The 23,768-nt window shown below is 58.3% G+C and overlaps 1 protein-coding gene across 8 annotated transcripts in view; it reads left to right on the plus strand.

The window, feature by feature from the left end:
* Positions 1–23,768, plus strand: part of AGRN (agrin) — a 73,406-nt gene that overhangs the window by 44,003 nt on the left and 5,635 nt on the right. For 3 of the 8 annotated variants that reach the window (XM_077190424.1, XM_077190426.1, XM_077190429.1), the window contains 27 exons: positions 978–1,172; positions 1,960–2,160; positions 3,665–3,810; positions 3,900–4,005; positions 4,480–4,593; positions 6,162–6,326; positions 6,879–7,022; positions 7,527–7,651; positions 7,896–8,001; positions 8,588–8,965; positions 9,509–9,643; positions 10,927–11,054; positions 11,761–11,875; positions 12,592–12,711; positions 13,196–13,603; positions 14,577–14,769; positions 15,632–15,847; positions 16,996–17,225; positions 17,731–17,865; positions 17,954–18,050; positions 18,446–18,610; positions 19,354–19,465; positions 20,473–20,484; positions 21,300–21,416; positions 21,990–22,179; positions 22,846–22,933; positions 23,447–23,470. In XM_077190424.1, the coding sequence (XP_077046539.1) occupies positions 978–1,172; positions 1,960–2,160; positions 3,665–3,810; positions 3,900–4,005; positions 4,480–4,593; positions 6,162–6,326; positions 6,879–7,022; positions 7,527–7,651; positions 7,896–8,001; positions 8,588–8,965; positions 9,509–9,643; positions 10,927–11,054; positions 11,761–11,875; positions 12,592–12,711; positions 13,196–13,603; positions 14,577–14,769; positions 15,632–15,847; positions 16,996–17,225; positions 17,731–17,865; positions 17,954–18,050; positions 18,446–18,610; positions 19,354–19,465; positions 20,473–20,484; positions 21,300–21,416; positions 21,990–22,179; positions 22,846–22,933; positions 23,447–23,470 (4,165 nt within the window). The remainder of the gene's footprint in view (positions 1–977; positions 1,173–1,959; positions 2,161–3,664; positions 3,811–3,899; positions 4,006–4,479; positions 4,594–6,161; positions 6,327–6,878; positions 7,023–7,526; positions 7,652–7,895; positions 8,002–8,587; positions 8,966–9,508; positions 9,644–10,926; positions 11,055–11,760; positions 11,876–12,591; positions 12,712–13,195; positions 13,604–14,576; positions 14,770–15,631; positions 15,848–16,995; positions 17,226–17,730; positions 17,866–17,953; positions 18,051–18,445; positions 18,611–19,353; positions 19,466–20,472; positions 20,485–21,299; positions 21,417–21,989; positions 22,180–22,845; positions 22,934–23,446; positions 23,471–23,768) is intronic. The other 5 variants (XM_077190427.1, XM_077190431.1, XM_077190430.1 and 2 more) reach the window with 3 other exon arrangements.

Here is a 23,768-nt window from a genome sequence, read left to right on the forward strand (position 1 = left end):
TCAGTGAATACCCAGGAGTCAGGGGATGTGCTTGCTGCTGTCTTCTGCAAGCAGGGAGAGCTGCTTGGAGAGGCTTTTTTTTTTTTTTAATATACAAAATCAAGGTTTTTCTATGCCCCCAGAAAAAATCTAATGTGAACCTTAATATGAAGCTCAGAAATACACACATGAAAGCAGCACGGAATCTGAAAATTAGAAAAGCTGAAACCTGAGGCATCAGTGCAGAACCTGAAAAATAGAAAAGCCAAAAGCTGAGGCTTTCATTTCCCTGCTTTAGAAGCTCGACAAGGCCTTTACCTTGTCAAGTCTCTATTCTAAAAATTTCCTAATAATAGGAAAAAAATAGTTACATTATATAAATATTAATATAAAATATAAATATATAAAATATCATATTTCCTAATAGTACCTAATAATAGGCATTTAGTAAAAGATTTTGGGGAGGTTGCCAGAGAATCTGTGCCTGCGTCATCCCTGGGAGCATCCGGGTTGAAGAGCAGAAGCCATCCCTCAAAAATGAGCCTTAACTCCAACCCAGACAATTTATATATAGATATATAAAAATATACTAGTATTGCCTAATTAATATTATACAAATATATATAATACTACCTAATTATAGGTATTTAATAACAGATAGTGGGGAGGTTGCCAGAGAATCCGTGCCTGCCTCATCCCTGGGAGCATCCGGGTTGAAGAGCAGAAGCCATCCCTCAAAAATGGGCTTTAACTCCAACCCAGACAATTTATGCACAAATATATAAAAATATAAGTATTTCCTAATACTACCTAATAATAGGTATTTAGTAAAAGATTTTGGGAAGGTTGCCAGAGAATCCGTGCCTGCCTCATCCCTGGGAGCATCCAAGTTGCATCACGCTCAAAATGAGCTTTACCTGCAGCCCAGAGCACCCCTCAGCAGTGCAGCCCAGCCTCCAGAGCTGCTCTAACTCTGATTTTTGCCCTGCCGTGCCCAGAGCCCTGCGGGAAGTGCCAGTTTGGTGCCATCTGTGAGGCAGAGACGGGGCGCTGCGTGTGCCCCACCGAGTGCGTGCCCTCGGCGCAGCCCGTCTGCGGCACCGACGGCAACACCTACGGCAGCGAGTGCGAGCTGCACGTCAGGGCCTGCACCCAGCAGAAGGACATCCTGGTGGCTGCCCAGGGCCACTGCAGTGAGTGTCACCGTGTTCCCCTCTTTGTCCCCCTCTTTGTCCCCCTCTTTGTCCCCTGTGTCGCCAGCACTCAGCCCCGCTGCTCCATTGCGCGGATTTGGTCGCTCTCACGCCCTGCCTGGGTGATTTTCCCTTTTACCTGGGGGATAATTTGATATTTCCAGGCTCCCCAGCAGCTTTGGTTTGGTTTCCCCCCTCCTCGCTGGAAGTGCCCCCTGTGTTATTTGTCTGAGCCAAGCAGAGAAATTGGATTAATGTCCATGGGGCCAGGGTAGGAATTAGGATAAAAATGTGTTAACAGCCAGCAGCAGAAGTGAGAGCAGGGCTGTGTCTGATCCCCTCCCTCCCCTCCATCCCCTGGGGTCAATTCCTCTTTGTTCCTCCTTTCCTCCCCACTCCCCAGCCCGTGGAGCTGTCTGGGCTAATTTCTTAATGAATTAAAAGCCCTGCTCAGCTCCTTCATTATTACAAAAGCTGTGGTGATGATTTCAGCCTCATACAAACCTGTCCAGCTGGGCTGAGATTCCCCAACAGTTTGGGGGAGGATGGCTGAGGGTGGCAGCTGCCTCCCAGAATAGATGATGAAATGGGATTTATTTCCCTCCAGAAAGAGCTGCCGGGTATCCAGAATACTCAGGGTGGGCATCCAGTTTGCACGGATTAAATAAGGAGTAACAAATTAAATGAATAACGAATTAATAGCGGTAAGGGTCCCAGCTCAGTGACAACACCCTGGCGGCCGCGGGCGCCGCTCGGGGGGCTGAGCGTGTCCCTCCCTGTGTCCCAGAGTCGTGTGGCAGCTCCGTGTGCTCCTTTGGCAGCCGCTGCGTGGCCGGGCAGTGCCTGTGCCCGCGCTGCCAGCGCCAGCCCCCGGCCCCCGTCTGCGGCACCGACGGCGTCACCTACGGCAGCCCCTGCCAGCTGCAGGAGGCCTCGTGCCAGCTGCAGAAGAGCATCGAGGTGGCCAGGATGGGACCTTGTGAGGACGGTAGGCTGGCCCTGGTTCTGCAGGGGCTGGGGGAAAGGGAAGGAGGAGGGAGGGAGCTTCATTTGCTGTGCACTGTGAGACCCTAAACCCCCTCGGAGCAGCAGGTCCTGTGCCAGCCGTGCTTCCTTTGTGCCCTGTGAGACCCCAGACACCCCAAAACGGCAGGTCCTGTGCCAGCCATGCTTCCCTCTGTGCCCCACAGGACCCCACTGTGCTCTGGGAGACCCCAGGCACCCAAATCAGCAGATCCTGTGCCAGCCATGCTTCTCTCACTGTCCCTCTGTGCCCTGTGAGACCCCAAAAACCACCCAAACAGCAGATCCTGTGCCAGCTGTGCTTCCTCTGTGCCCTGTGAGACCCCAAAACCCCCCCAAAATAGCAGATCCTGTGCCAGCCATGTTTCCCTCACTGCCCAAAGGACCCCCAGCACCCCCAGTCCTGCGCCAGCCCCCTTCCAGTTCCAGCCCCCATTCTGCTATCCCAGTTTTTTATTCTAGCCAAATTCTAGCCAAAGTACAGGGAGGATTTTTTTCCCCATATCCCACCTAAATTTCCTGGTTTTCCGTTGGAACCTATTCCCCCTTGTCCTGTCTCTGCATCCAATGTAAATTTTCCCTCTCCAGTGCCATCCCTGGCCCCTGGCAGGGCTTTGGTCCTGGATGATTTTTAAGCTCCCTTCCAACCCCTCCCATCCCATGGCTCTGTTGCCTCAGCAGAGCTCCAGGGAAGGTTTTGGGGTCGGCTTGGTGAGCCTAAAAATAAAGAACCTGCAGAGTTTTCCCACTCAGGGGAAGCTGTGGGCTCCTGCTGGCACAGGGAGGGAGCTGAGGTTGCCTGGCACACGTGGGGGAGGACGTCAGAGCAGGGCAGAGCTGAGGCAGAAGGCAGAGCAGGGTGTTTGATCACAGCCCTGCTCGGGGGATTTCAGGTTGCTGTCCCTCCTCAGGCAGAGCCTGAATAATTCTGTGTGTAATGCCAAAGCCCAGCCTTTGATCACACCAGAGAAAGGGCCAGGTTCCCCTTCCCCCATCCCTTCTCCCCTTCCAGCAGCCTTTGAAATCAGCCACAGCTCTGCTGCTGCTGCTGCAGCTCATCCTGCAGAGCCCCAGGGGCTTCAGTCCTCTCCCAGCCCCAAATCCCAGCCCCAAATCCCAGCCCTTCCCCAGCTCCACGTCACCCTAACCCCCTTCCCTCTCTCTGTGTGCCCAGAGTGCGGCTCAGGGGCCTCGGGGGATGGCAGTGAGTGTGAGCAGGAGCCAAGCTCAGGGATTGAACCCATTGCATCTCTCTCTGTGTGCCCAGAGTGTGGCTCAGGAGGCTCAGGCTCGGGGGATGGCAGTGAGTGTGAGCAGGAGCCAAGCTCAGGGATTGAACCCTTTCCTTTCCTCTCTCTGTGTGCCCAGAGTGTGGCTCAGGAGGCTCAGGCTCGGGGGATGGCAGTGAGTGTGAGCAGGAGCCAAGCTCAGGGGTTGAACCCTTTCCTTCCCTCTCTCTGTGTGCCCAGAGTGTGGCTCAGGAGGCTCAGGCTCGGGGGATGGCAGTGAGTGTGAGCAGGAGCGCTGCCGCCACTTCGGGGGCTGGTGGGACGAGGACGCCGAGGACGAGCCCTGCGTCTGTGACTTCACCTGCGTGGCCGTGCCCCGCAGCCCGGTGAGCCCTGCCCTCCTTCTGTCCTCTCCTGGCTGGCACAGCCCTGCCAGGGGCTGCCCTGAGCCGTGCCCTGGCCCTGCTGCTGGCAGGTGTGCGGCTCTGACGGCGTCACCTACGGCAACGAGTGCGAGCTGAAGAAGACGCGGTGTGAGAAGCGCCAGGAGCTCTTGGTCACCAGCCAGGGAGCCTGCCGGGGTGAGTGCCCTGGGGAGGCCATCCCCGCTCTGGGTGTGTCCCTGGGTGTGTCCCCTGAAGGAAGCCACGCCCTCGCTGCTGGGTGTGTCGTCATTGTGTCACTGGGTGTGTCCCCAGCTATGTCCCCTAAAGGAAGCCACGCCCTTCCTTCTGGGTGTGTCCCTCATTGTGTCACTGGGTGTGTCCCCTAAATGAAGCCATGCCCTCCCTGCTGGGTGTGTCCCTGGGTGTGTCCCCAGGTGTGTCCCCGGGCATGTCCCCTGCGGGCAGCCACCCCTCCCTGCTGGCTTTGTCCCCAGCTGTGTCCCTGCTGTCCTTTCCCTGCCCATAAGCAGGAATTCCACCCCCTGTCCCCGTGCTCTGCTGTCCCCTGGGCCTCCCCTCCACTTCCCAGCATCTCCAGGAGGATTTATGGGAATGCTGCGGGATCCTGGGTGCCGAGGTGACCCCTGTGTCCCTGTGTCCCCCCCGCAGCCCTGGCCACCACCCCGCCACCCCTGCTGGTCGTGCACTGCAGCCAGAGCGTCTACGGCTGCTGCCCCGACAACGTCACCCTGGCGCTGGGCGTGGGAGCTGCTGGATGTCCCAGTGAGTGCCACCCCCGGGGACCCTCACAGGGGCTGGGCAGGATCTGGGGTGCTGGCCCCGGGAGATGAAGCTGGACACCCCCCAGATGTAGGATCATGGGATATTCAAGGTGGAAAAGCTCTCCTGAGCTGCAGCACCACCGTGGTCACAAAATCCCGTCCCCAAGTGTCACACGCCACCCCTGAGCCTCATGCTCAGGGTTTTGAGCATTTCCAGGGTTGGTGATTCCATTGCTTCCCTGGGCAGCCCATTCCAAACCCTGACCACTCTTCCAGTGAACAAATCTTCCCAAATATCCACCCTGAACCTCCCCTTTTCCTCTGGTCCTGTCCCTTGTCCCTGGGAGAAGGGACTTGACCCCTCCTGCCCCACAGCCTTCCACTGATGATCCTCCAGAATCCCTGAGCCACCTCCCAGGCCTCAATCCCTTGGGAATGCTGGAGGGGACACTTTGGGTGTCCCCAGAGGTGCCTCCAGGGCCTCGGTGCCCTCAACCCATTACTGGGCTCAGGCATTTCCACCTGCCAGAGTGACAGGAATATTCCACGGAGGGAAAGGTGTCACCTGAGACCTTGCAGAGGCCCAGTGACAGCTGGGTGACCCCCTGTGCAGGAAGCTGAGCTGGCCAGGGGCTCATTAATATTTATTCACTAATTATCCAAGCCAGCAGGAGCGTTTTGAAAGGCTCTCAACAGCTGAGGCTGTGGCTGCCTGATGGGGGAAACATCAGCCGTGGAGACACAACTCCAGGGTGGGGTAATGCTGAGCAGGGAGAGCTGGATAATGGGGGAAAAACAGCTGGATAATGGGAAAAAATCAGCTGGATAATGGAGGGAAAAACAGCTGGATAATGGGGGAAAAACAGCTGGATAATGGGGGGAAAAGCAGCTGAAAAATGGGGAAAAAGCAGCTGGATAATGGGGGGAAAAACACCTGGATAATGGGGGGAAAGCAGCTGGATAATGGGAGCGGCTGCAGGAGCTGTGGGGGTGTTGTCCAGGGGGATGCTCCAGGGGACAGGAGCATTTCCATTGCTCTGGCAGTGATGATCTTTGGGTTTTCTGGTGGAAATCCTGTTCCCCCATCCATGAAATCCATGGACACAGCTCCCCCGGACTGATGATTCCAATGGAAATCCAATGTCACCAGTCTGTGTCCCACCCGTGTCCCCCCGTGTCCCACCCGTGTCCCACCCGTGTCCCTCACCACTCAAGGAGCAGTTTGAGCCCCCTGGGCCGGGTTTATCCATGGACTTTCCCTTTCCCTGTTCCTGGGGTGTCCTCGCCCCCTCCCCAGGTGTCCCTTTGTGCCCCTCTCTGTCCCTTTCTGTCACCTCCCCGCTGGGACAAGGACAGAGCCTGCCTGTCTATCCTTGGCTGCCTCCCCTCCATCAAGCTGCTCGTTAATGAATTAATAATCACCCTCTAATAGCTTCCTTCCCCTTTGATGTTAATGAGAGATGAGCTCTTGATGGCATCGAGCTCCTGGTGACAGCCCGGGGGCCGATGGAGGAGAGCAGGGGTGGCACAGGGTGGTGACACGGGTGTCCCCTGTGTCCCTGCCCTCAGGCACGTGCCAGTGCAACCCCTACGGCTCCTACGGTGGCTCCTGTGACCCGGGCACGGGGCAGTGCTCCTGCAAGCCCGGCGTGGGCGGCCTCAAGTGCGACCGCTGCGAGCCCGGCTTCTGGAACTTCCGCGGCATCGTCACCGACGGCCGCAGCGGCTGCACCCGTGAGTGACGGGGACAGGGACAGTGAGGGACACTGCTGAGGGACAGGGGTGTCACCTGCGAGTGATGGGGACAGGGACAGTGAGGGACACTGCTGAGGGACAGGGGTGTCACCCGTGAGTGACGGGGACAGGGACACTGCTGAGGGACAGGGGTGTCACCCGTGAGTGACGGGGACAGGGACAGGGACAGTGAGGGGACACTGCTGAGGGACAGGGGTGTCACCTGTGAGTGATGGGGACAGGGACGCTGCTGAGGGACAGGGGTGTCGCCCGTGAGTGACGGGGACAGGGACAGTGAGGGGACACTGCCCAAGGGTGGGACAGGGGTGGGACACTTCCCTGAGGGACAGGGATGGCACATCACCACCCCCCTTCCCACATGGCTGTCAGGCCCCCCTTCCCCCTTTCCCACCCTATAACTGCATTTTCCCCTTCCCCACCCCATAACTGTGTTCATTCCCCTTTCCCACCCCATAACTGTGTTCTTTCCCCCATTCCCCACCCCATAACTGCTGTCCCCCGTCCCCACGCCGTGCCCTGTCCCCGTTGCAGCGTGCCACTGTGACCCCGTGGGCTCGGTGCGGGATGACTGCGAGCAGATGTCGGGGCTGTGCTCCTGCAGGACGGGCATCACGGGCATGAAGTGCACCCAGTGCCCCGACGGCAGCAGCCTGGGCACCACGGGCTGCCACAAGGGTGAGGGGCCCTGGCTCCTGATGGTTTGGGGTTTGGGTCCTGGTTATTTGGGGTTTGGGTCCTGCAGTACTGGGGGTTTTGGGTCCTGCTTATTTGGGGTTTGGAGTCTTGTTTATTTGGGGTCCTGTTTATTTGGGGGTTTGGGTCCTCTGTATTTGGCATTTGGGGTCTTGGTTGTTTGGGGTTCTGTTTATGTGGGGTTTGGGTCCTGTCTATTTGGGGTTTGGCTCCTATCTATTTGAGATTTTGGCACCTGTCTATTTGGGGTTTGGGTCCTGTCTGTTTGGGGTTTTGGCTCCTGTCTGTTTGGGGTTTTGGCTCCTGTCTGTTTGGGGTTTTGGCTCCTGTCTATTTGGGGTTTTGGGTCGTGTGAATTTGGGGGTTTGGCACCTGTCTGTTTGGGGTTTTGGCACCTGTCAGTTTGGGATTTTGGCTCCTGTCTGTTTGGGGTTTTGGCTCCTGCCTAACTGGGATGTTTTCCCGGATCCCTCTCTCCCTGCCCAGACCCCTCAGCCCCCAGGTCGTGCAAGGAGCTGAGCTGTGACTTCGGGGCCTCGTGCGTGGAGCTGAACGGCTTCGCCCACTGCGAGTGCCCGTCCCCGCTGTGCCCCGAGGCCAACACCACCAAGGTTTGGGGACACCCCTCTGGGGGGCTTTGGGGTGGGGCACAAAATCCTGCAGGAGCTGTTCCCTGCTGGGCAAGGGGGACACACGGGTCACAGATGTCCCCTGGCACTCCTGAGCCGCCCTGGGTCACTCTGTGCCCCAAAGGAGCCCCCCAAAAACGCTGCCATCATTCCCAGTGACCCATTAGTGTCACTGGGAGATGCAGTGCACCCAGAGGTGCAGCTCCGGTGTCCCCTGTGTCCCCAGGTGTGTGGCTCTGATGGTGTCACCTACGGGGACCAGTGCCAGCTGCGGACCATCGCCTGCAGGCAGGGCCAGCACATCACGGTCAAGCATGTGGGGCAGTGCCATGGTGAGTGTCCCCTGGGCAGTGCCATGGTGAGTGTCCCCAGAGCAGTGCCATGGTGAGTGTCCCCTGGGCAGTGCCACTGAGTGTCCCCTGGGCAGTGCCATGGTGAGTGTCCCCTGGGGCAGTGCCACTGAGTGTCCCCGGAGCAGTGCCATGGTGAGTGTCCCCTGGGGCAGTGCCACTGAGTGTCCCCAGGGCAGTGCCATGGTGAGTGTCCCCTGGGGCAGTGCCACTGAGTGTCCCCAGGGCAGTGCCATGGTGAGTGTCCCCTGGGGCAGTGCCATGGTGAGTGTCCCCTGGGCAGTGCCATGGTGAGTGTCCCCAGGGCAGTGCCATGGTGAGTGTCCCCTGGGCAGTGCATGGTGAGTGTCCCCGGGGCAGTGCCACACTCAATGTCCCCTGCACAGTGCCACACTCAATGTCCCCTGCACAGTGCCACACTCAGTGTCCCCAGGGCAGTGTCAGCCCCATGTCCTCAGGCTGGCCCTGCCACCCCACAGGACATCCCCTGGCACAGCATCTGCCCTTCCCAAGCTTTGTCCCCCCCTCCCAGTGCCACCCCCTCACCTCCGTGTCTGTGTCCCTGCAGAGTCCATCACCCACACGAGCCCCCCGGTGCCCCCCACGCTGCTGCCCACGGTGCCCCTGGAGCTGCCCGCGCCCCCTGGGGCCACCCCATGGTCCCCCCTGCCCACCGGGGCGGCCACCAGCCCGTCCCTGCCACCGGCCAGGCCCACGGAGCGGGGCCACCCCACCACCAGGCGTGTGACAACGGCCAGGCCGGCCACCACCACGGCCTGGGTCACCCACGGCGTGCACAAGGCCACCATCCGCCCGCTGGCCACTGTCCCCGTGGTGGCGGCCACCAGCCAGCCCGGCTACAGCGAGTCCGGCAGCGCCGAGGGCAGCGGGGACCAGGACATGGGCGCCAGCGGGGACCAGGAGGCCAGCGGGGCAGGATCTGCTGGTGAGTGCCACCCCCGGGGCTCTGGGGGGGCTCTGAGTGTCCCCTGGGCAGTGCCACACTGAGTGTCCCCAGGGCAGTGCCATGCTCAGTGTCCCCAGGGCAGTGCCATGCTCAGTGTCCCTTGGGCAATGCCACACTGAGTGTCCCCTGGGCAGTGCCATGCTCAGTGTCCCCAGGGCAGTGCCATGCTCAGTGTCCCTTGGGCAATGCCACGCTGAGTGTCCCCTGGGCAGTGCCACTGAGTGTCCCCAGGGCAGTGCCATGCTCAGTGTCCCTTGGGCAGTGCCCCTGAGTGTCCCCAGGGCAGTGCCATGCTCAGTGTCCCCTGGGCAATGCCACGCTGAGTGTCCCCTGGGCAATGCCACGCTGAGTGTCCCCTGGGCAGTGCCATGCTCAGTGTCCCCTGGGCAATGCCACACCGAGTGTCCCCAGGCCACTGGGGGCTGTCCCCTGGTGTCCTCAGCCCCGCCCTGGGTGTCACCACGAGCAGGGCGGGTGCCATGCAGAGGTGTCACTGCTCAGTGTCCCCTGTCTGTCCCCCAGGCGAGGAGGAGCCTGACGAGGGCCAGGTGCCACCCACGCCTGCCATCGAGAGGGCCACGTGCTACAACAGCGCCCTGGGCTGCTGCTCCGACGGCAAAACCGCAGCCGCTGACAGCGAGGGCACCAACTGCCCTGGTGAGACTGGAATGGGGGACTGGGGTCCCTTGGGGTCCCTTGGGGTCAGGAGTTGGGGATCCCTCAGGGTGGGAGGACACAGAACTGCCCAGCTGGATTTGGGACTTGGAGGAAGGGTTGGAATCCCTTTGGGGTCAGGAGTTTGGGATCTCTCAAGGGGGGTGACACACAGAGCTCTCTGGGTGGATTTGGGGCTGGTTTGGGATCCCTTTGGGGTCAGGAATTGGGATCTCTCAAGGGGAGTGACACACGGAACTGCCCAGCTGGATTTGGGGCTGGTTTGGGATCCCTTTGGGGTCAGGAATTGGGATCTCTCAAGGGGAGTGACACACAGAACTGCCCAGGTGGATTTGGGGCTGGAGGAAGAATTGGGATCACTTCCTGGGGGTGTTTGCTGTCCCCTGATCCCGCTGGGATTTCTCCTCCTTCCCGCAGTCTGAGGAAGCACAGCCCCACCTCTGCTCTGTCAGAATATCTTCGTTATCCTGAAAATTATTCCTCAGGGGCCATGTCCCAGATTTTTTCTCACTCAAGTCCTTCCTTGTTCTTTGAAGTTTCTAGTGGGACATCCCCTTTGCCTCTAGGAAAAAAAACCAGCACTTTCCCTTTTAACCCATAAAGGACAGCCCTGTGTGAAGGGAAAGGGAAGGGAAAAGGAGAGGGGAAAGGGAAAAGCAGAAGGGAAAAGAGAAAGGGAGAGGGAAAGGGGAAGAAAAAGGGAAAAGGAAGAGGGAGAGGGAAAATGGAAAGGGAGAGAGAAGGGGAAAAGGGAAAGGGAAAGAAAAAGGGAAAAGGGAAAATGGAAAGGAAGAGGAACCTCCTGTGTGGTTCCCACAGCGGGATCTCTCCATCCTCTGCAGCCCCAGGGCAGGATCCAGCCCTGGCACTCCTGCTGCAGCTCCAGGCTGGTTTGGCAGGGCTGTGGTTGCCCTGTGTCCCCCTGGCCCCCAGCCCCGGGCAGTGCCCCGTGGGTGCCCGTGGGTGCCCCTGGGCCCTGGCGTGTCCCCTGTCCTCTAACGTGTCTCTCTTGTCACCCAGCGGTGCAGGGGGGCTGCTCTCCGCGCCGGAGCTCGCAGGAACCCGTCTGGTAAAAGCTGCCATCTCCAGCCTGGTCCTTGCCATCTGCTCCAGCACTAATCCTCCATGGCTGTGCCCGTCCCATCCCCACTAACCCGGCACTGGCACTACCCCCACACTGCCATCCCCCCTGCCAGGGACCGCGGCGCTCCCTCGCCGCCCCTGCCCAGCTCAAGGGCTTTGTCTTGTGTTCCCTCCTCCCGCAGCCACCAAAGTGTTCCAAGGAGTGCTGATCCTGGAGGAGGTGGAGGGCCAGGAGCTGTTCTACACCCCGGAGATGGCCGACCCCAAATCCGAGCTCTTCGGGGAGACGGCGCGGAGCATCGAGAGCGCGGTGAGCTCCGTGCCCCTGGTGGGGGCACAGCTGGCACCGAGGGGACCCTGCAGGTGCCCTGAGGGGCTGCCCCAGAACAGAGTTACACAGTGAAGCAGGGGTTTGTTAAAGGGATCTCCTCAATGGATACACCTTGGGCCTACGCTCAAGATGAACCCAAATGGTCACAAAATGGACGATGGTTCCCTGTCCCAATGGATTTATGGATCCCATTCTTCCCTTGGCCCTAAAGGGCAGCTGGAACTGTCACAGAACATCCCTGTCCCACTTTATTTATGGATCCTGTTCTTGCCTTGTCCCTAGAGAACAGCTGGAATTGTTTATGGATCCCATTTTTTCTTGGCCCTAAAGCACAGGTGGAATTGTCACAGAACATCCCTGTCCCACTTTATTTGTGGATCCTGTTCTTGCCTTGGTCCTAAAGAGCAACTGGAACTGTCACAGAACATCCCTGTCCCATTTTATTTGTGGATCCTGTTCTTGCCTTGGTCCTAAAGCACAGCTGGAACTGTCACAGCCCATCCCTGTCCCACTTTATTTGTGGATCCTGTTCTTCCCCTGGCCCTGAAGAGCAGCTGGAATTGTCCCCTGTCCCCTCCCTGTCACCGGGCTGCCTTGCAAAGGCTGGGAAGTGAATCCTATCCTGGATCTTTCCCTGGCAGGATCCCCGTGCCAGGATCTTCCCGTTAACCCTTTCCTTCCCCAGCTGGACGAGCTGTTCCGGGGTTCTGATGTCAGGAAGGATTTCAGGAGCATCCGAGTGCGGGACCTGGGCCAGAGCAGCGCCGTCAGGGTCATCGTGGAGGCTCACTTTGACCCAGGTGGGGCCATTCCCAGAGGGAATTCTGGCTGGGGAGGAGAAGGGAAGAACCATCCTAAAATTCACTGGGGTTGGGTCTTTTATCCTGCAAAATTTCTGTGTGAGCGGAGATGGGAGGAGCTGCACACTAAGGAAGCTGGAAGGGTTTTCCTTGGGAAGGAGGAATTATTTTCTGTGGGAATTGAGGGATTATTTTCCTTGGAAAAGGAAGATTATTTCCATGGGAAAGGAGGGTTATTTTCCTCGGGAATGGAGGGATTATTTTCCTTGGAAAGGAGAGTTATTTTCCTTGGGGAAGGAAGATTATTTTTCTTGGAAAGGAAGATTATTTTCTTTGGAATGGAAGATTATTTTCGTTAAGGAAGGAGAGTCATTTTCCTTGGTAAAGGTGGTTTATTTTTCTTGAGAATAGAGGCTTATTTTCCTTGGAAAGGAGGATTATTTTCCTTGGGAATGGAGGTTTCTTTTCCTTGGGAAAGGAGGGTTATTTTCTTTGGGACAGCGTATTATTTTCCTTGGGAAAGGAGAGTTAGTTTCATTAGGAAAGGATTATTTTCCTTGGGAAGGAGAATTATTTTCCTTGGAAAGGAGGATTATTTCCTTGGAAAGGAGGATTATTTCCTTGGGAAAGGAGGGGTTTGGGGAGGTCGTGGGAAGGAAATTCCTGTTGGAATGCTCACTGTTGCTCCCCTCCTTTGCCCTCCTGGCTGGGCTCAGCCACGTCCTACACGGCCACTGATGTCCAGGGGGCCCTGCTGAAGCAGCTCCGAGCTGCCAAGAGAAAAACCATCCTGGTGAAGAGGCCCCAGCAGGAGCACATCAAATTCATGGACTTTGGTGAGTCCCCCTCGCTGGCTTTGGGGTTTCAGAATGCCAGGGGGGCTCTGCTGGTCTTGCCAACCCCTCAAAAGCTTCCCTGGGTAGGTCCCAGAATGTTTGGGGTTGGGAGGGACCTTAGAGGGGTCTGGACATGGGCAGCGATCTTCCAGAGGGTGCTTGGACACTTCCAGACCCACACCTGACCCTAAAACTAACCCATACCTGGCCCTAAAACTAACCCATACCTGACACTAACCCTAATGCTAACTTTAACCCAAATCCATACCTGACCCTAACCCACATTGACCCTAAAACTAACCCATACCTGACCCTAAACCTGACCCACACTTGTCCCTAAAACTAACCCATACCTGACCCCAACCTTATCCCACATCTGACCCTAAAACCACCCCCCCCATCTGCCCCCAGTGCCCCCATCTGCCCCCAACCCCCCCATCTGCCCCCAATGCCCCCAGCTGACCCCATCCCTGCTGTGTTCCAGACTGGATCCCCCGGCTCTTCACCACCACCGTCACCACCACCACGGCCACCACCATGGCCCCTGGCACCACGCGCAGGGCGCCCGCGGCCACCGCGGCCCTGGGGCAGCACGGCGAGCCCGGGGGCAGCACCCACAGCCCCGGGGGCAGCACCCACAGCCCCGGGGGCAGCACCCACAGCCCTGGCAGCACCCACAGCCCCGGGGGCAGCACCCACAGCCCCGGGGGCAGCACCACCCGCAGCCCTGGCAGCAGCAGGAGGATGAAGCCCACTCAGCTGCCCCCTGGCACGGCCCTGGCACGGCCCTGCGAGTCCCAGCCCTGCCTGCACGGTGGCACCTGCCAGGACGACGGGCACCACTTCACCTGCAGCTGCCCCGCGGGCACAGGAGGGGCTCTCTGTGAGAAATGTAGGTGGTGATGTGAGAAATCACAAATCTGGGGGCTTAAAAGTCGCTTCCCATCCTTTGATGTGGGTCGGATGCCACCCACCCTGTGCCAGGTTGTGCCAGGCTGGATTGGGGCATTTCCAGAGATGGGAAAATAGCTAAAAACCCACTCACCTGGAGCTCTGCAAGATGTGGGTGTCCAGCTCTGCTGGTTTAAGGGGATTTGACCTCCCAAATCCCATGGAAGACATCAGTGGCTGTCCAGCCCTGTTGGTTTTATGGGATTTGATCTCACAAATCCCTTGGAAAATGACAGTGGGTGTCCAGCCCTGCTGGTTTAATGGGATTTGGAGTCCCGGATCTCCTCAAGGGAGGCACAAACAAGTTTCCCTTTTCATAAACCCAAGGTCAATAAAAGTTGCCTTTTCACCCCCTTTTTCCCTTGCTTTCCTCCCTCCCTTTTCCCCCCACTTTCTTTCTTCTTCCTTTCTTTCTTCTTCCTTTCTTTCTTCTTCCTTTCTTTCTTCTTCCTTTCTTTCTTCTTCCTTTCTTTCTTCTTCCTTTCTTTCTTCTTCCTTTCTTTCTTCTTCCTTTTCTTTCTTCTTCCTTCCTTTCTTTCCCCACTCTCTTCCCCCCTCTTCCCCCCCTCTGCCTCGTTTCTCCCCCTTTCTTCCCCCTTTCCCCTCCCATTTCCCCCATTTTTCCCCCTTTTCCCCCATTTTCCCCTTTTTCCCCCTCTCTTCCCCCTTTCCCCTCCTGTTCTCCCCCCATTCTTTCCCCCTATTCTTTGCCCCCTTTTTTCCCCTGTTCTCCTCCCCATTTTTCCCCCTTTTCCTCCATTCCCCCCCATTCCCCCTCCTTTTCCCCCCCCTTTTTCCCCCTCTCTTCCCCCTGTTCTCTCCCCGTTCTCTCCCCCTTTCTTCCCCTGTTCTCCTCCCCTTTCCCCCTCATTTCTGCCCCCATTTCTGCCCCCATTTCCCGCTGTTTCCCCCAGCCCCGGGCGGGTCCGTGCCCAGTTTCGGGGGCTCCTCGGTGCTGGCGTTCCGGACCATGCGCGCCTACCACACGGTCAGGATCTCCCTGGAGTTCCGCGCGCTGGAGCCCCGGGGGCTGCTCCTCTACAACGCCCAGCGCCACGGCAAGGACTTCATCTCGCTGGCGCTGCTCGGGGGCTTCGTGGAGCTCAGGTCAGGCTGCGAGGGGATTGTGTCCCCAAGGGGCAATGGTGTCCCAGCAGGGAGAGCTGGCATCCCAGCGGGGGAGATTTCTGTCCTAAAAGGCCGCAAAAGTGGACAAAAATCGGGATTTTTTTGGGGGGAGGGATGTGGCTGGAATCAGGTGTGGCTGAGCTCAGGTGAGCTCTAGGACAGGGAATTTGCATCCTAAAAGGCCTCAAAGTGGACAAAAATCAGGATTTTTTGGGGTGTGTGTGGCTGGAATACTGAGGGAGCTCATTCCTTCTTTTCAGTGAAGTGAACTAACTTTGAGTGAGTTCAAAAAGCTCTGAAGTGTGGGAGGTTGGGTTTTTTGGCAGGTTGGTTTTTTGGCAGGTTTGGGGTTTTTTTGGCAGGTTTGGGGGTTTTTTGAGACATCTTTTTTTGGTAGGGTTTTTTTTAACTGGGATGAGAAATGTGGAGGGGGGGGGGAAAAGGGAAGGGAGGAAAGAGCCAGAGTGGCTTTTTTTGTATTCCAGAATCCAACGGATACGGGTTTGGAGTGAGGGAGGGGGAGGGAGGGGAAGAGAGATGGAAAGATGGGGAGAGAAGGGGGCAAAGATGAAGGAAGGGGAGAGAGAGGGAGAGTGGGAGAGGAGGGAGGGGAAGGAGACAAGAAGAGAAGGAGGGAGGGAAGGAGAGAAAGAGGGAGAGGAAGGAGGGAAGAAGAGAAAGAGGGAGAGGAAGGAGACAAGGAGGAGAGAAGGGAAGGAAAGAGGGAGGGAGGGAGAGAAGGAGGGAGGGAAGAAGGGGGTCCCCAAGTGCTCCCAGTGCCAGTCACGCCGGGCACAGCCCAGCTGGCACCTTGGAGAACACCAAGGCCGTGTTTTGTCAGGTTTGACACGGGCTCTGGCACGGGCACGGTCACCAGCCGCGTGCCGGTGGAGCCGGGGCGCTGGCACCGGCTGCTGGTGACACGGAACCGGCGCACGGGGACGCTGGCCGTGGACGGGGAGCCCCCGGTGAGCGGGCACAGCCCCCCGGGCACCGACGGGCTCAACCTGGACACCGAGCTCTTCATCGGGGGAGTGCCCCACGAGCACATGGCGCTGTGAGTGGGGCACAGGGACAGGGAGGTGACACTGGGCTGATGGGTGGCACTGAGAATGGGGCACGGGGACAGGGAGGTGACACTGGGCTGATGGGTGGCACTGGGAGTGGGGCACGGGGACAGGGAGGTGACACTGGGCTGGTGGGTGGCACTGGGAGTGGGGCACGGGGACAGGGAGGTGACACTGGGCTGGTGGGTGGCACTAGGAATGGGGCACGGGGACAGGGAGGTGACACTGGGCTGATGGGTGGTGATGGGAGTGGGGCACAGGGACAGGGAGGTGACACTGGGATGATGGGTGGCACTGGGAATGGGGCACGGGGACAGGGAGGTGACACTGGGATGATGGGTGGCACTGGGAGTGGGGCACAGGGACAGGGAGGTGGCACAGGGCTGATGGGTGGCACTGGGAGTGGGGCACGGGGACAGGGAAGTGGCACTGGGCTGGTGGGTGACGCTGTGAGTGGGGCACAGGGACAGGGAGGTGGCACAGGGCTGATGGGTGGCGCTGGGAGTGGGGCACGGGGACAGGGAGGTGGCACTGGGCTGGTGGGTGGCACTGGGAGTGGGGCATGGGGACAGGGAGGTGGCACAGGGCCTGCAAGGGTGGCACGTCTACTATGAGGGTGACACTGGGCCTAGGAGTGTGACACTGCCCCATGAGGGGGGCACTGGCCCTGTGAGGGTGGCACTCTTGTGTGGCACTGCCCCTGGGAGGGTGGCACTGCCCCTTGAGTGTGGTACTGTGAGGGTGGCGCTGCCCTCATGATTGGGGCCCTGCCACTCCCTTGGTGACAAACCCTGTGCCCCTGTCCCCTCAGGGTGGCTGAGCGCACGGGGGCCCTGCCACTCCCTTGGTGACAAACCCTGTGCCCCTGTCCCCTCAGGGTGGCTGAGCACAGGGGGGCCCTGCCACTCCCTTGGTGACAAACCCTGTGCCCCTGTCCCCTCAGGGTGGCTGAGCACAGGGGGGCCCTGCCACTCCCTTGGTGACAAACCCTGGCACTTGTCCCCTCAGGGTGGCTGAGCACAGGGGGGCCCTGCCACTCCCTTGGTGACAAACCCTGGCACTTGTCCCCTCAGGGTGGCTGAGCACAGGGGGGCCCTGCCACTCCCTTGGTGACAAACCCTGGCACTTGTCCCCTCAGGGTGGCAGAGCGCACGGGTGCCACGAGCGGCCTGCGGGGCTGCGTGCGGGCCCTGGCCATCAACAACCGCGGGCACGAGCTGCACCAGGGCTCCAGCGACGTCCTGTACGCCACGGCCGTGGGCCAGTGTGGCACCGACCCCTGCCAGCCCAGCCCCTGCCACCACGGCGGCACCTGCCATGCCAGGGAGGACGACATGTTCCACTGCCAGTGCCCCGAGGCCTACACGGGTACGGCGCGGGCACCCAGCGGGTTTTTGGGGTATGGGGTGGGAACTGTGGGGTCTGAGGGGCTTTTTGGGGTATGGGATGGGCACCAAGGGGGTTTGAGAGGGTTTTTGGGGTGTGGGGTGTGCATTGAGGTGTCTGAGGGGGTTTTGTGGTATGGGGTGGGCACCAAGGGGGTCTGAGGGGGTTTTTGGGGTATGGGGTGTGCATTGTGGGGTGCTGAGGGGGGTTTTGGGGTATAGGGATGGGCATTGTGAGGTTTTCGTCCCTCTGGGGGGTTCTGAGGGGGTTTTTGGGGTATGGGATGGGCATTGCAGGGTTCTGAGGGGGTTTTTGAGGTACGGAGATGGGGATTGTGGGGTTTTCACCATTTCTGGGGGGTTCTGTGGGAGTTTTTGGGGTCATTGTGCCAGTGCCTCGATGCCTACACGCCCATGGGGGACGTTGAGTACATGGGGGACCCTGGGGCCATGTGTCAGGAGGTTGGTGACAATGTCCCGTCCCGCAGGCCCCACGTGTGCCTTCGAGAGGAACCCGTGCGAGCCCTCTCCGTGCCACGCCTCTGCCACCTGCCTGGTGCTGCCCGCCGGGGGGGCCCTGTGCGCCTGTCCCGTGGGCCGTGAGGGGGACCTGTGCGAGCGAGGTGGGGCAGCAGGGGTGTCCCCAGCCCGCCGTGACCTTGGGACGCCTGCCACGCCCCGTGTCCCTCACGCTGCCCGCTTTGTGCCCAGTGACAGAGCAGGACCAGTCCGTGCCCTTCCTGCCCGAGTTCAACGGCTTCTCCTACCTGGAGCTCAACGGGCTGCAGAGCTTTGTGCCCGACCTGCAGTGAGTGCAGGGACACGGAGGGACAAACCCCACCCACAGCACCCTGGGCACCCCACAGCTGGCAGGGCTGCCATGGCTGCCACACCCACGGCCTCGGGGTTATCCTGAGCAGCTGGATGGGAGGGAATCCATTATCCACAATCTGTATCCCACAGTCCATAACCCACAATCCATAACCCATAATCAATAATCCATAAAAATCCACAACCCACAATCCACAATCCATAACCCACAATCCAAAATCCATAATCAATTATCCATAATCCATAACCCACAGTCCACAACCCATAATCCATAACCAACAACCCATAATCCATAACCAATAACCCGTAATCCCTAACCCACAATCCCTAACCCACAATCAATAATCAATAACTCCACCCCTGCTCTCCCAGGGACAAGATGTCCATGGAGGTGGTGTTCCTGGCCAAGAAGCCCAGCGGGATGATCTTCTACAATGGCCAGAAGACCGATGGCAAAGGGGACTTTGTGTCCCTGGCACTGCACGAGGGCCACCTGGAGTACAGATACGACCTGGGCAAAGGGCCAGCCCTGCTCAGGTGAGGGCACTGGGGGCACTGCCCAGGTGAGGGTGCTGGGGGCACTGGGGGCACTGCCCAGGTGAGGGTGCTGGGGGCACTCTGCCCTGCTCAGGTGAGGGCACTGGGGGCACTGCCCAGGTGAGGGTGCTGAGGGCACTGGGGGCACTCTGCCCTGCTCAACCTGAGACATCAGCACAGAATCTTAAAAATAGAAAAGCCAAAACTTAAAGCATCACCTGCTCAGGGCACCTTTCCAGGCTGATTTTGTAGGTTCTGAGGGCAGAGTTTATAACATTACCAGCAAATAATGACAATTTTCAAAGTTTCAGCAGCAAAAGCCTCACTTTGATGTTACAACCTGTTTTTATCCAGTTTTCCAAGTTACTGTGTTTAATTTCTAATTTCAGTTATTGTGTTTTTTCTAATTTCAACTTGCTTGCTGCTCAGTTCATTGCTTAGGAGGTGCTTGTGTGTGTACATGCTGAGACTCTTTACACAGAGAGATATATTTTTGATATTATCTTTACATTTTTTTATTTTTATACTTTTAATATGATTTTTATATGTTTTTAATATTTTCTTCACAGTTTCTCACAGACTTTTTATTTGCCACAGCTGCAAGCCTGCTTTTCTTACCAGAACAGATTGTTCTGCAAACTGATTTTCATTCCTGTGATTCTTTCTCATGGGAACTTCACATGTTCATTCAGCTGAGCAAGGCCTGATTTTAGAAGGTTTCTTAAGCTTTTTTTCCCCCTCAGGAGCAAGGAGCCCGTGCCCCTGAACACGTGGGTCAGTGTCCTGCTGGAGAGGAGCGGCCGCAAGGGCGTCCTGAGGGTCAACAACGGCCACAGGGTGACAGGGGAGTCCCCGGTGAGTGGGGGGACCCAGCCCTGCCCTGCTCTCCTGGGGAGGAGCTCCTGAGGCTCCCGGCCTTTAAATTGTGGGTTTGAGTGGAGTTTCTCAGGTTCCTGGGCTTTAAATTGTGGGTTTGAGTGGAGTTTCTCAGGTTCCTGGGCTTTAAATTGTGGCTTTGAGTGGAATTTCTCGGGTTCCTGGGCTTTAAATCATGAATTTGAAGGTGGAAGAGTGGAATGAAGGTGGAAAAGTGGAATTTCTCAGGTTTCTGGGGTTTAAATTGTGGCTTTGAGGGTGGAGAAGCAGGCAGGGAAGGATCCCTGCAGCCCCTGTCCCCCCTGTCCCTGCCCAGGATCTCAGCCAGGTTTCAGGGATACCTTGGATGAGCCCCCCACCTCTCCTGGACCCCTCTCCCTTATTCCAGGTCCTCACCTGTCCCCTGTTGGAACAGCCACATGAGGCACCCCTGGGTCAGTAATTAATGGTTAATTAAGAGCCCCCAGCAGTGAGAGGAGCTCAGGGAGCAGGAAAACCCCAGGCCCTGCTGCTGCATCCCTTGGTGCTTGCTCTGCTCTCTCTCAGCTGGGAATTCTGCAGTTCCAGCCTCTCCCTGTCCCTCCCTGTGCTGTCCCTGCATTCCTGGGGTCCCTTCCCTGCATTTCCTGGGGGTCTCTCCCTTCCCTGCATTCCTGGGCTCCCTTCCCTCCCTCTCCAGGAGGAGGCAGGAAAAGCCCTGCTGGCTGCTGAGCTCACCCCCAAACCCCCAGAACCCGACCTGGCATTTTCCTGCCCTCACTCTCCTCTGTCCCAGCTCCTCTCTGAGCAGAGCAGAGCCCTGGGTGGCAGTGACCCTCCTGCCACCCCCAGAGCCACCCAGCCCTGGTGGCAGCGGGGCTGTGGCAGCCCTGCCCGTTGCAATGGCACCCACTGATGGCCCTTTTCTCTCTTTTTTTGTTTTTTTTTTCTTCTCTCTCCCTTTGATTTTCCTTTGTATTTCCCCTCCCCTGCTGTCTGGATCCCAGAAATCCCGTAAGGTACAGATAAGTATGACCCCCCCCACGCCTCCATCTCATCTGCCATTGGCACCTCCCTCCTTCCTTTCCTTCCTATTTTTGTGTTTTTCATCTTCCCCATCTGGTTTAGGATCCCTGTAGTTTAGTCCTTCATTCCCAGCCAGTTGTCACCTTCTGTTTTTGGGACCATTTCAATTAATTAATCTGGTCATTTATTTTGTGTTAATCCCACAAAGCATTAGTTAGTGCTCCATGTCACCCCGTCCTTGCTGTGGCCCTGCCTCCATCCCAGAGATTTCCCAGGAATCCTGAGGCTGGTGACAGCAAGGAGGGAATTTCCTCCTCCAGAACCACCACGTGGGGTGCAGGAGAACCTCCTCAAGCCATGGGGTGCAGGAGAAAACCTGGACCTGCTCCTCAAACCTTGGGGCAGCCAGGCTGGATCCCTCTGGAACGGGCTGGGATTGAGCCTCAGCCCCACAGGGGCTCTCAGCAAGGCCTGGGGACCCCAATTTTGGGGGGCACACGAGAGCAGAGCCCCCCCTCCAGGCCTGAGGGTGCGGGAAGAGCCTCTCCCCAAAAATTCAATCCAGGGGAAACCTTTCCCAGGTGCCTGCTGGGGGAGGGACCTGGCAGTCCTTGGCATGAGGAGGTTCCCTGGAGGCTCCATCTGTGGAATCATAAATAAAATATCATCAAATAAATTACCATAAAATAAATTATCATCAGTCTCCCAAACGGAGGGAGCCACGAGGACCATCAAGGCCAGCTCCTGGCCCTGCGTGGGGCAGCAGGGACGAGCTGACACCTTGTCCTTGCTGCCCCTGTTCCCCCAGGTGCCTCACATGGTGCTGAACCTGAAGGAGCCTTTCTACGTGGGGGGAGCCCCCGACTTCTCCAGGCTGGCCCGAGCAGCTGCCATCTCCAGCGGCTTCGAGGGAGCTGTGCAGAGGGTGAGGTCCTGCTGGTCAGCCCAGTGTCCAGCTGGGACAGCCCAGTGTCCTGCTGGTCATTCCAGTGTCCCACCTGTCCTGGGATGGACCTGGGAGCTGTCCTGGTGATGGGAAAGTGGCACCAGTGGGGAACAGAAGGGGAGGTTGGGAACACTTGGATGGATTCCCACCCTAGGGATGGATTCCCATTTCAGGGATGGATTTCCATCATCTTAGGGATGGATTTCCATCATCTTAGGGATGGACTCCCACTTTATGGATAGATTCCCATCATCTTAGGGGTGGTTTCTCACCTCAGGAATGGGTTCCCACCTCAGGGATGGGTTTGCATCTCCTCTTGTCCCCACTGCCTGGTGTCCCCCGGTGTCCCTGGCTCACCAGAGGTGGGTGGCCATGGACCCTCAGAAGATCCCAGCCTGGTTTGGGTTGGAGGAACGTTCAGGCTCCCCGTGTGCCATGGGCAGGGACGCCTTCCACCATCCCAGCCCATCCAGCCCTGCCAGGGACGGGAATTCCCCGTTTTTGGATTTTTTGGCCCTGAGCAGCTCCTGGCTGACCCTTCCTGCCCCTCAGATCTCCGTGGGTGGCGTGCCCGTGCTGAAGGAGCAGAACATCCGCAGTGCCAGGGAGGTGTCCCCGTTCCGGGGGCACCCCTGCACCCAGAAACCCAACCCGTGCCAGCACGGGGGCACCTGCAGCCCCAGCCTGGGCAGCTACCAGTGCTCCTGCCACAGGGGCTTCTCGGGGGCACACTGCGAGAAGGGTGAGTGCCACCAGGGCTGGGGTGCCACCAGGGCTGGGGTGCCACCAGGGCTGGGGTGCCACAGCGACAGGAGGGTGCCACAGGGAAGGTGGAGGTGGCCATGGCAAAGTGGAGGTGGCACAGGAGGCTGGAGGGGGCCACAGGGGGCTGGGGATGGCCCACAAGGTTGGAGGTGGCCATGGGGAGCTGGAGATGCCACAGGAAATGTGGAGGTGGCACAGGGGGTTGGAGGTGGCCATGGGGAGCCTTTCCTGGCTGTTCCTTTCCCACCTCCCAGGAATTCCCTGGGTTTCCTGGCCGTTCCTTTCCCATCTCCCAGGAATTCCCTGGGTTTCCTGGCTGTTCCTTTCCCATCTCCCAGGAATTCCCTGGGTTTCCTGGCTGTTCCTTTCCCACCTCCCAGGAATTCCCTGGGTTTCCTGGCTGTTCCTTTCCCATCTCCCAGAAATTCCCTGGGTTTCCTGGCTGTTCCTTTCCCATCTCCCAGGAATTCCCTGGGTTTCCTGGCTGCTCCTTTCCCATCTCCCAGGAATTCCCTGGGTTTCCTGGCTGTTCCTTTCCCATCTCCCAGGAATTCCCTGGGTTTCCTGGCTGTTCCTTTCCCATCTCCCAGGAATTCCCTGGGTTTCCTGGCTGTTCCTTTCCCACCTCCCTGTCTCTCCCCAGTGATCATCGAGAAGGCAGCCGGGGACACCGAGGCCGTGGCCTTCGATGGCCGCACGTACCTGGAGTACCACAACAGCATCACCAAGAGGTACCTGCCCCACCAGGGCTGATCTGGGGAGGAAAAGCTGGGATCCAGGAGCTCCAAACGGGGCTGGATGTTCCTGGCTCTCCCCTCTTGATTTCCCCCAGGTTCCCAGCTCCAGGCCTGGCTGGGAATGGGGTGGGGGTGGATCCTGAGTGTCCCTCAGGGATGGGACACGTGGGACTGTCCCAACCCCGCGCTGGGGAGGACCCTGGGCTGGCCATGGATGTGCTGCTCCTTGGGAGCTCCCTCTGGGAATGAGCAGAGCTGCTCCAGGCTGGGAATTCCTCCTTGTCCTTGGGAATTCCCTCTGGGAATGAGCAGAGCTCCCCCTGAGCTCCTCCAGGCTGGAATTTCCTCCTTCAGGAGACTCCTGGGTCCTTCTGCCTGTCCCATTCCCGGTGTCCCAGCCCTGCTGGGGGGGGTGTCCGTGTGGAGCTGCTGTCTGTCCCTCCCTGGGTGTCTGTCTCTGTCTGTCTGTCTGTCCCTTCTCAATGTCACTGTTTCTCTGTTTCCAAGCCACCTGAGCAATGAGATCCCAGCGTAAGTACGGCCCTGCCACCCTCACCCCACGTCCCCATTGTCACCCCAAACCCCGGGGCAGCTCAGGGTAGGGCTGGGGGAGGAATTTTTAAGCATGGTTTTAATAAGGATGAGCACAGGGAAGGAGAATCCCTGTGGTTTCCTGCTGCAGCAGCAGCCTGAGGTGTTGGAGATGGAAAACTGGGGGTGCTGATCCTTGATTTTTTCAGTGTGGATGTGGAACCCCTCAGAACATCTCCAGTGTGGATGAGGGGTCAGAAAAAGGGTCAGGGAAGGAGGATGGGGAGAAATCCCAATC

This window comes from Agelaius phoeniceus, chromosome 24 (genome assembly GCF_051311805.1).
Source record: "Agelaius phoeniceus isolate bAgePho1 chromosome 24, bAgePho1.hap1, whole genome shotgun sequence".
Classification (NCBI taxonomy): Eukaryota; Metazoa; Chordata; class Aves; order Passeriformes; family Icteridae; genus Agelaius; species Agelaius phoeniceus.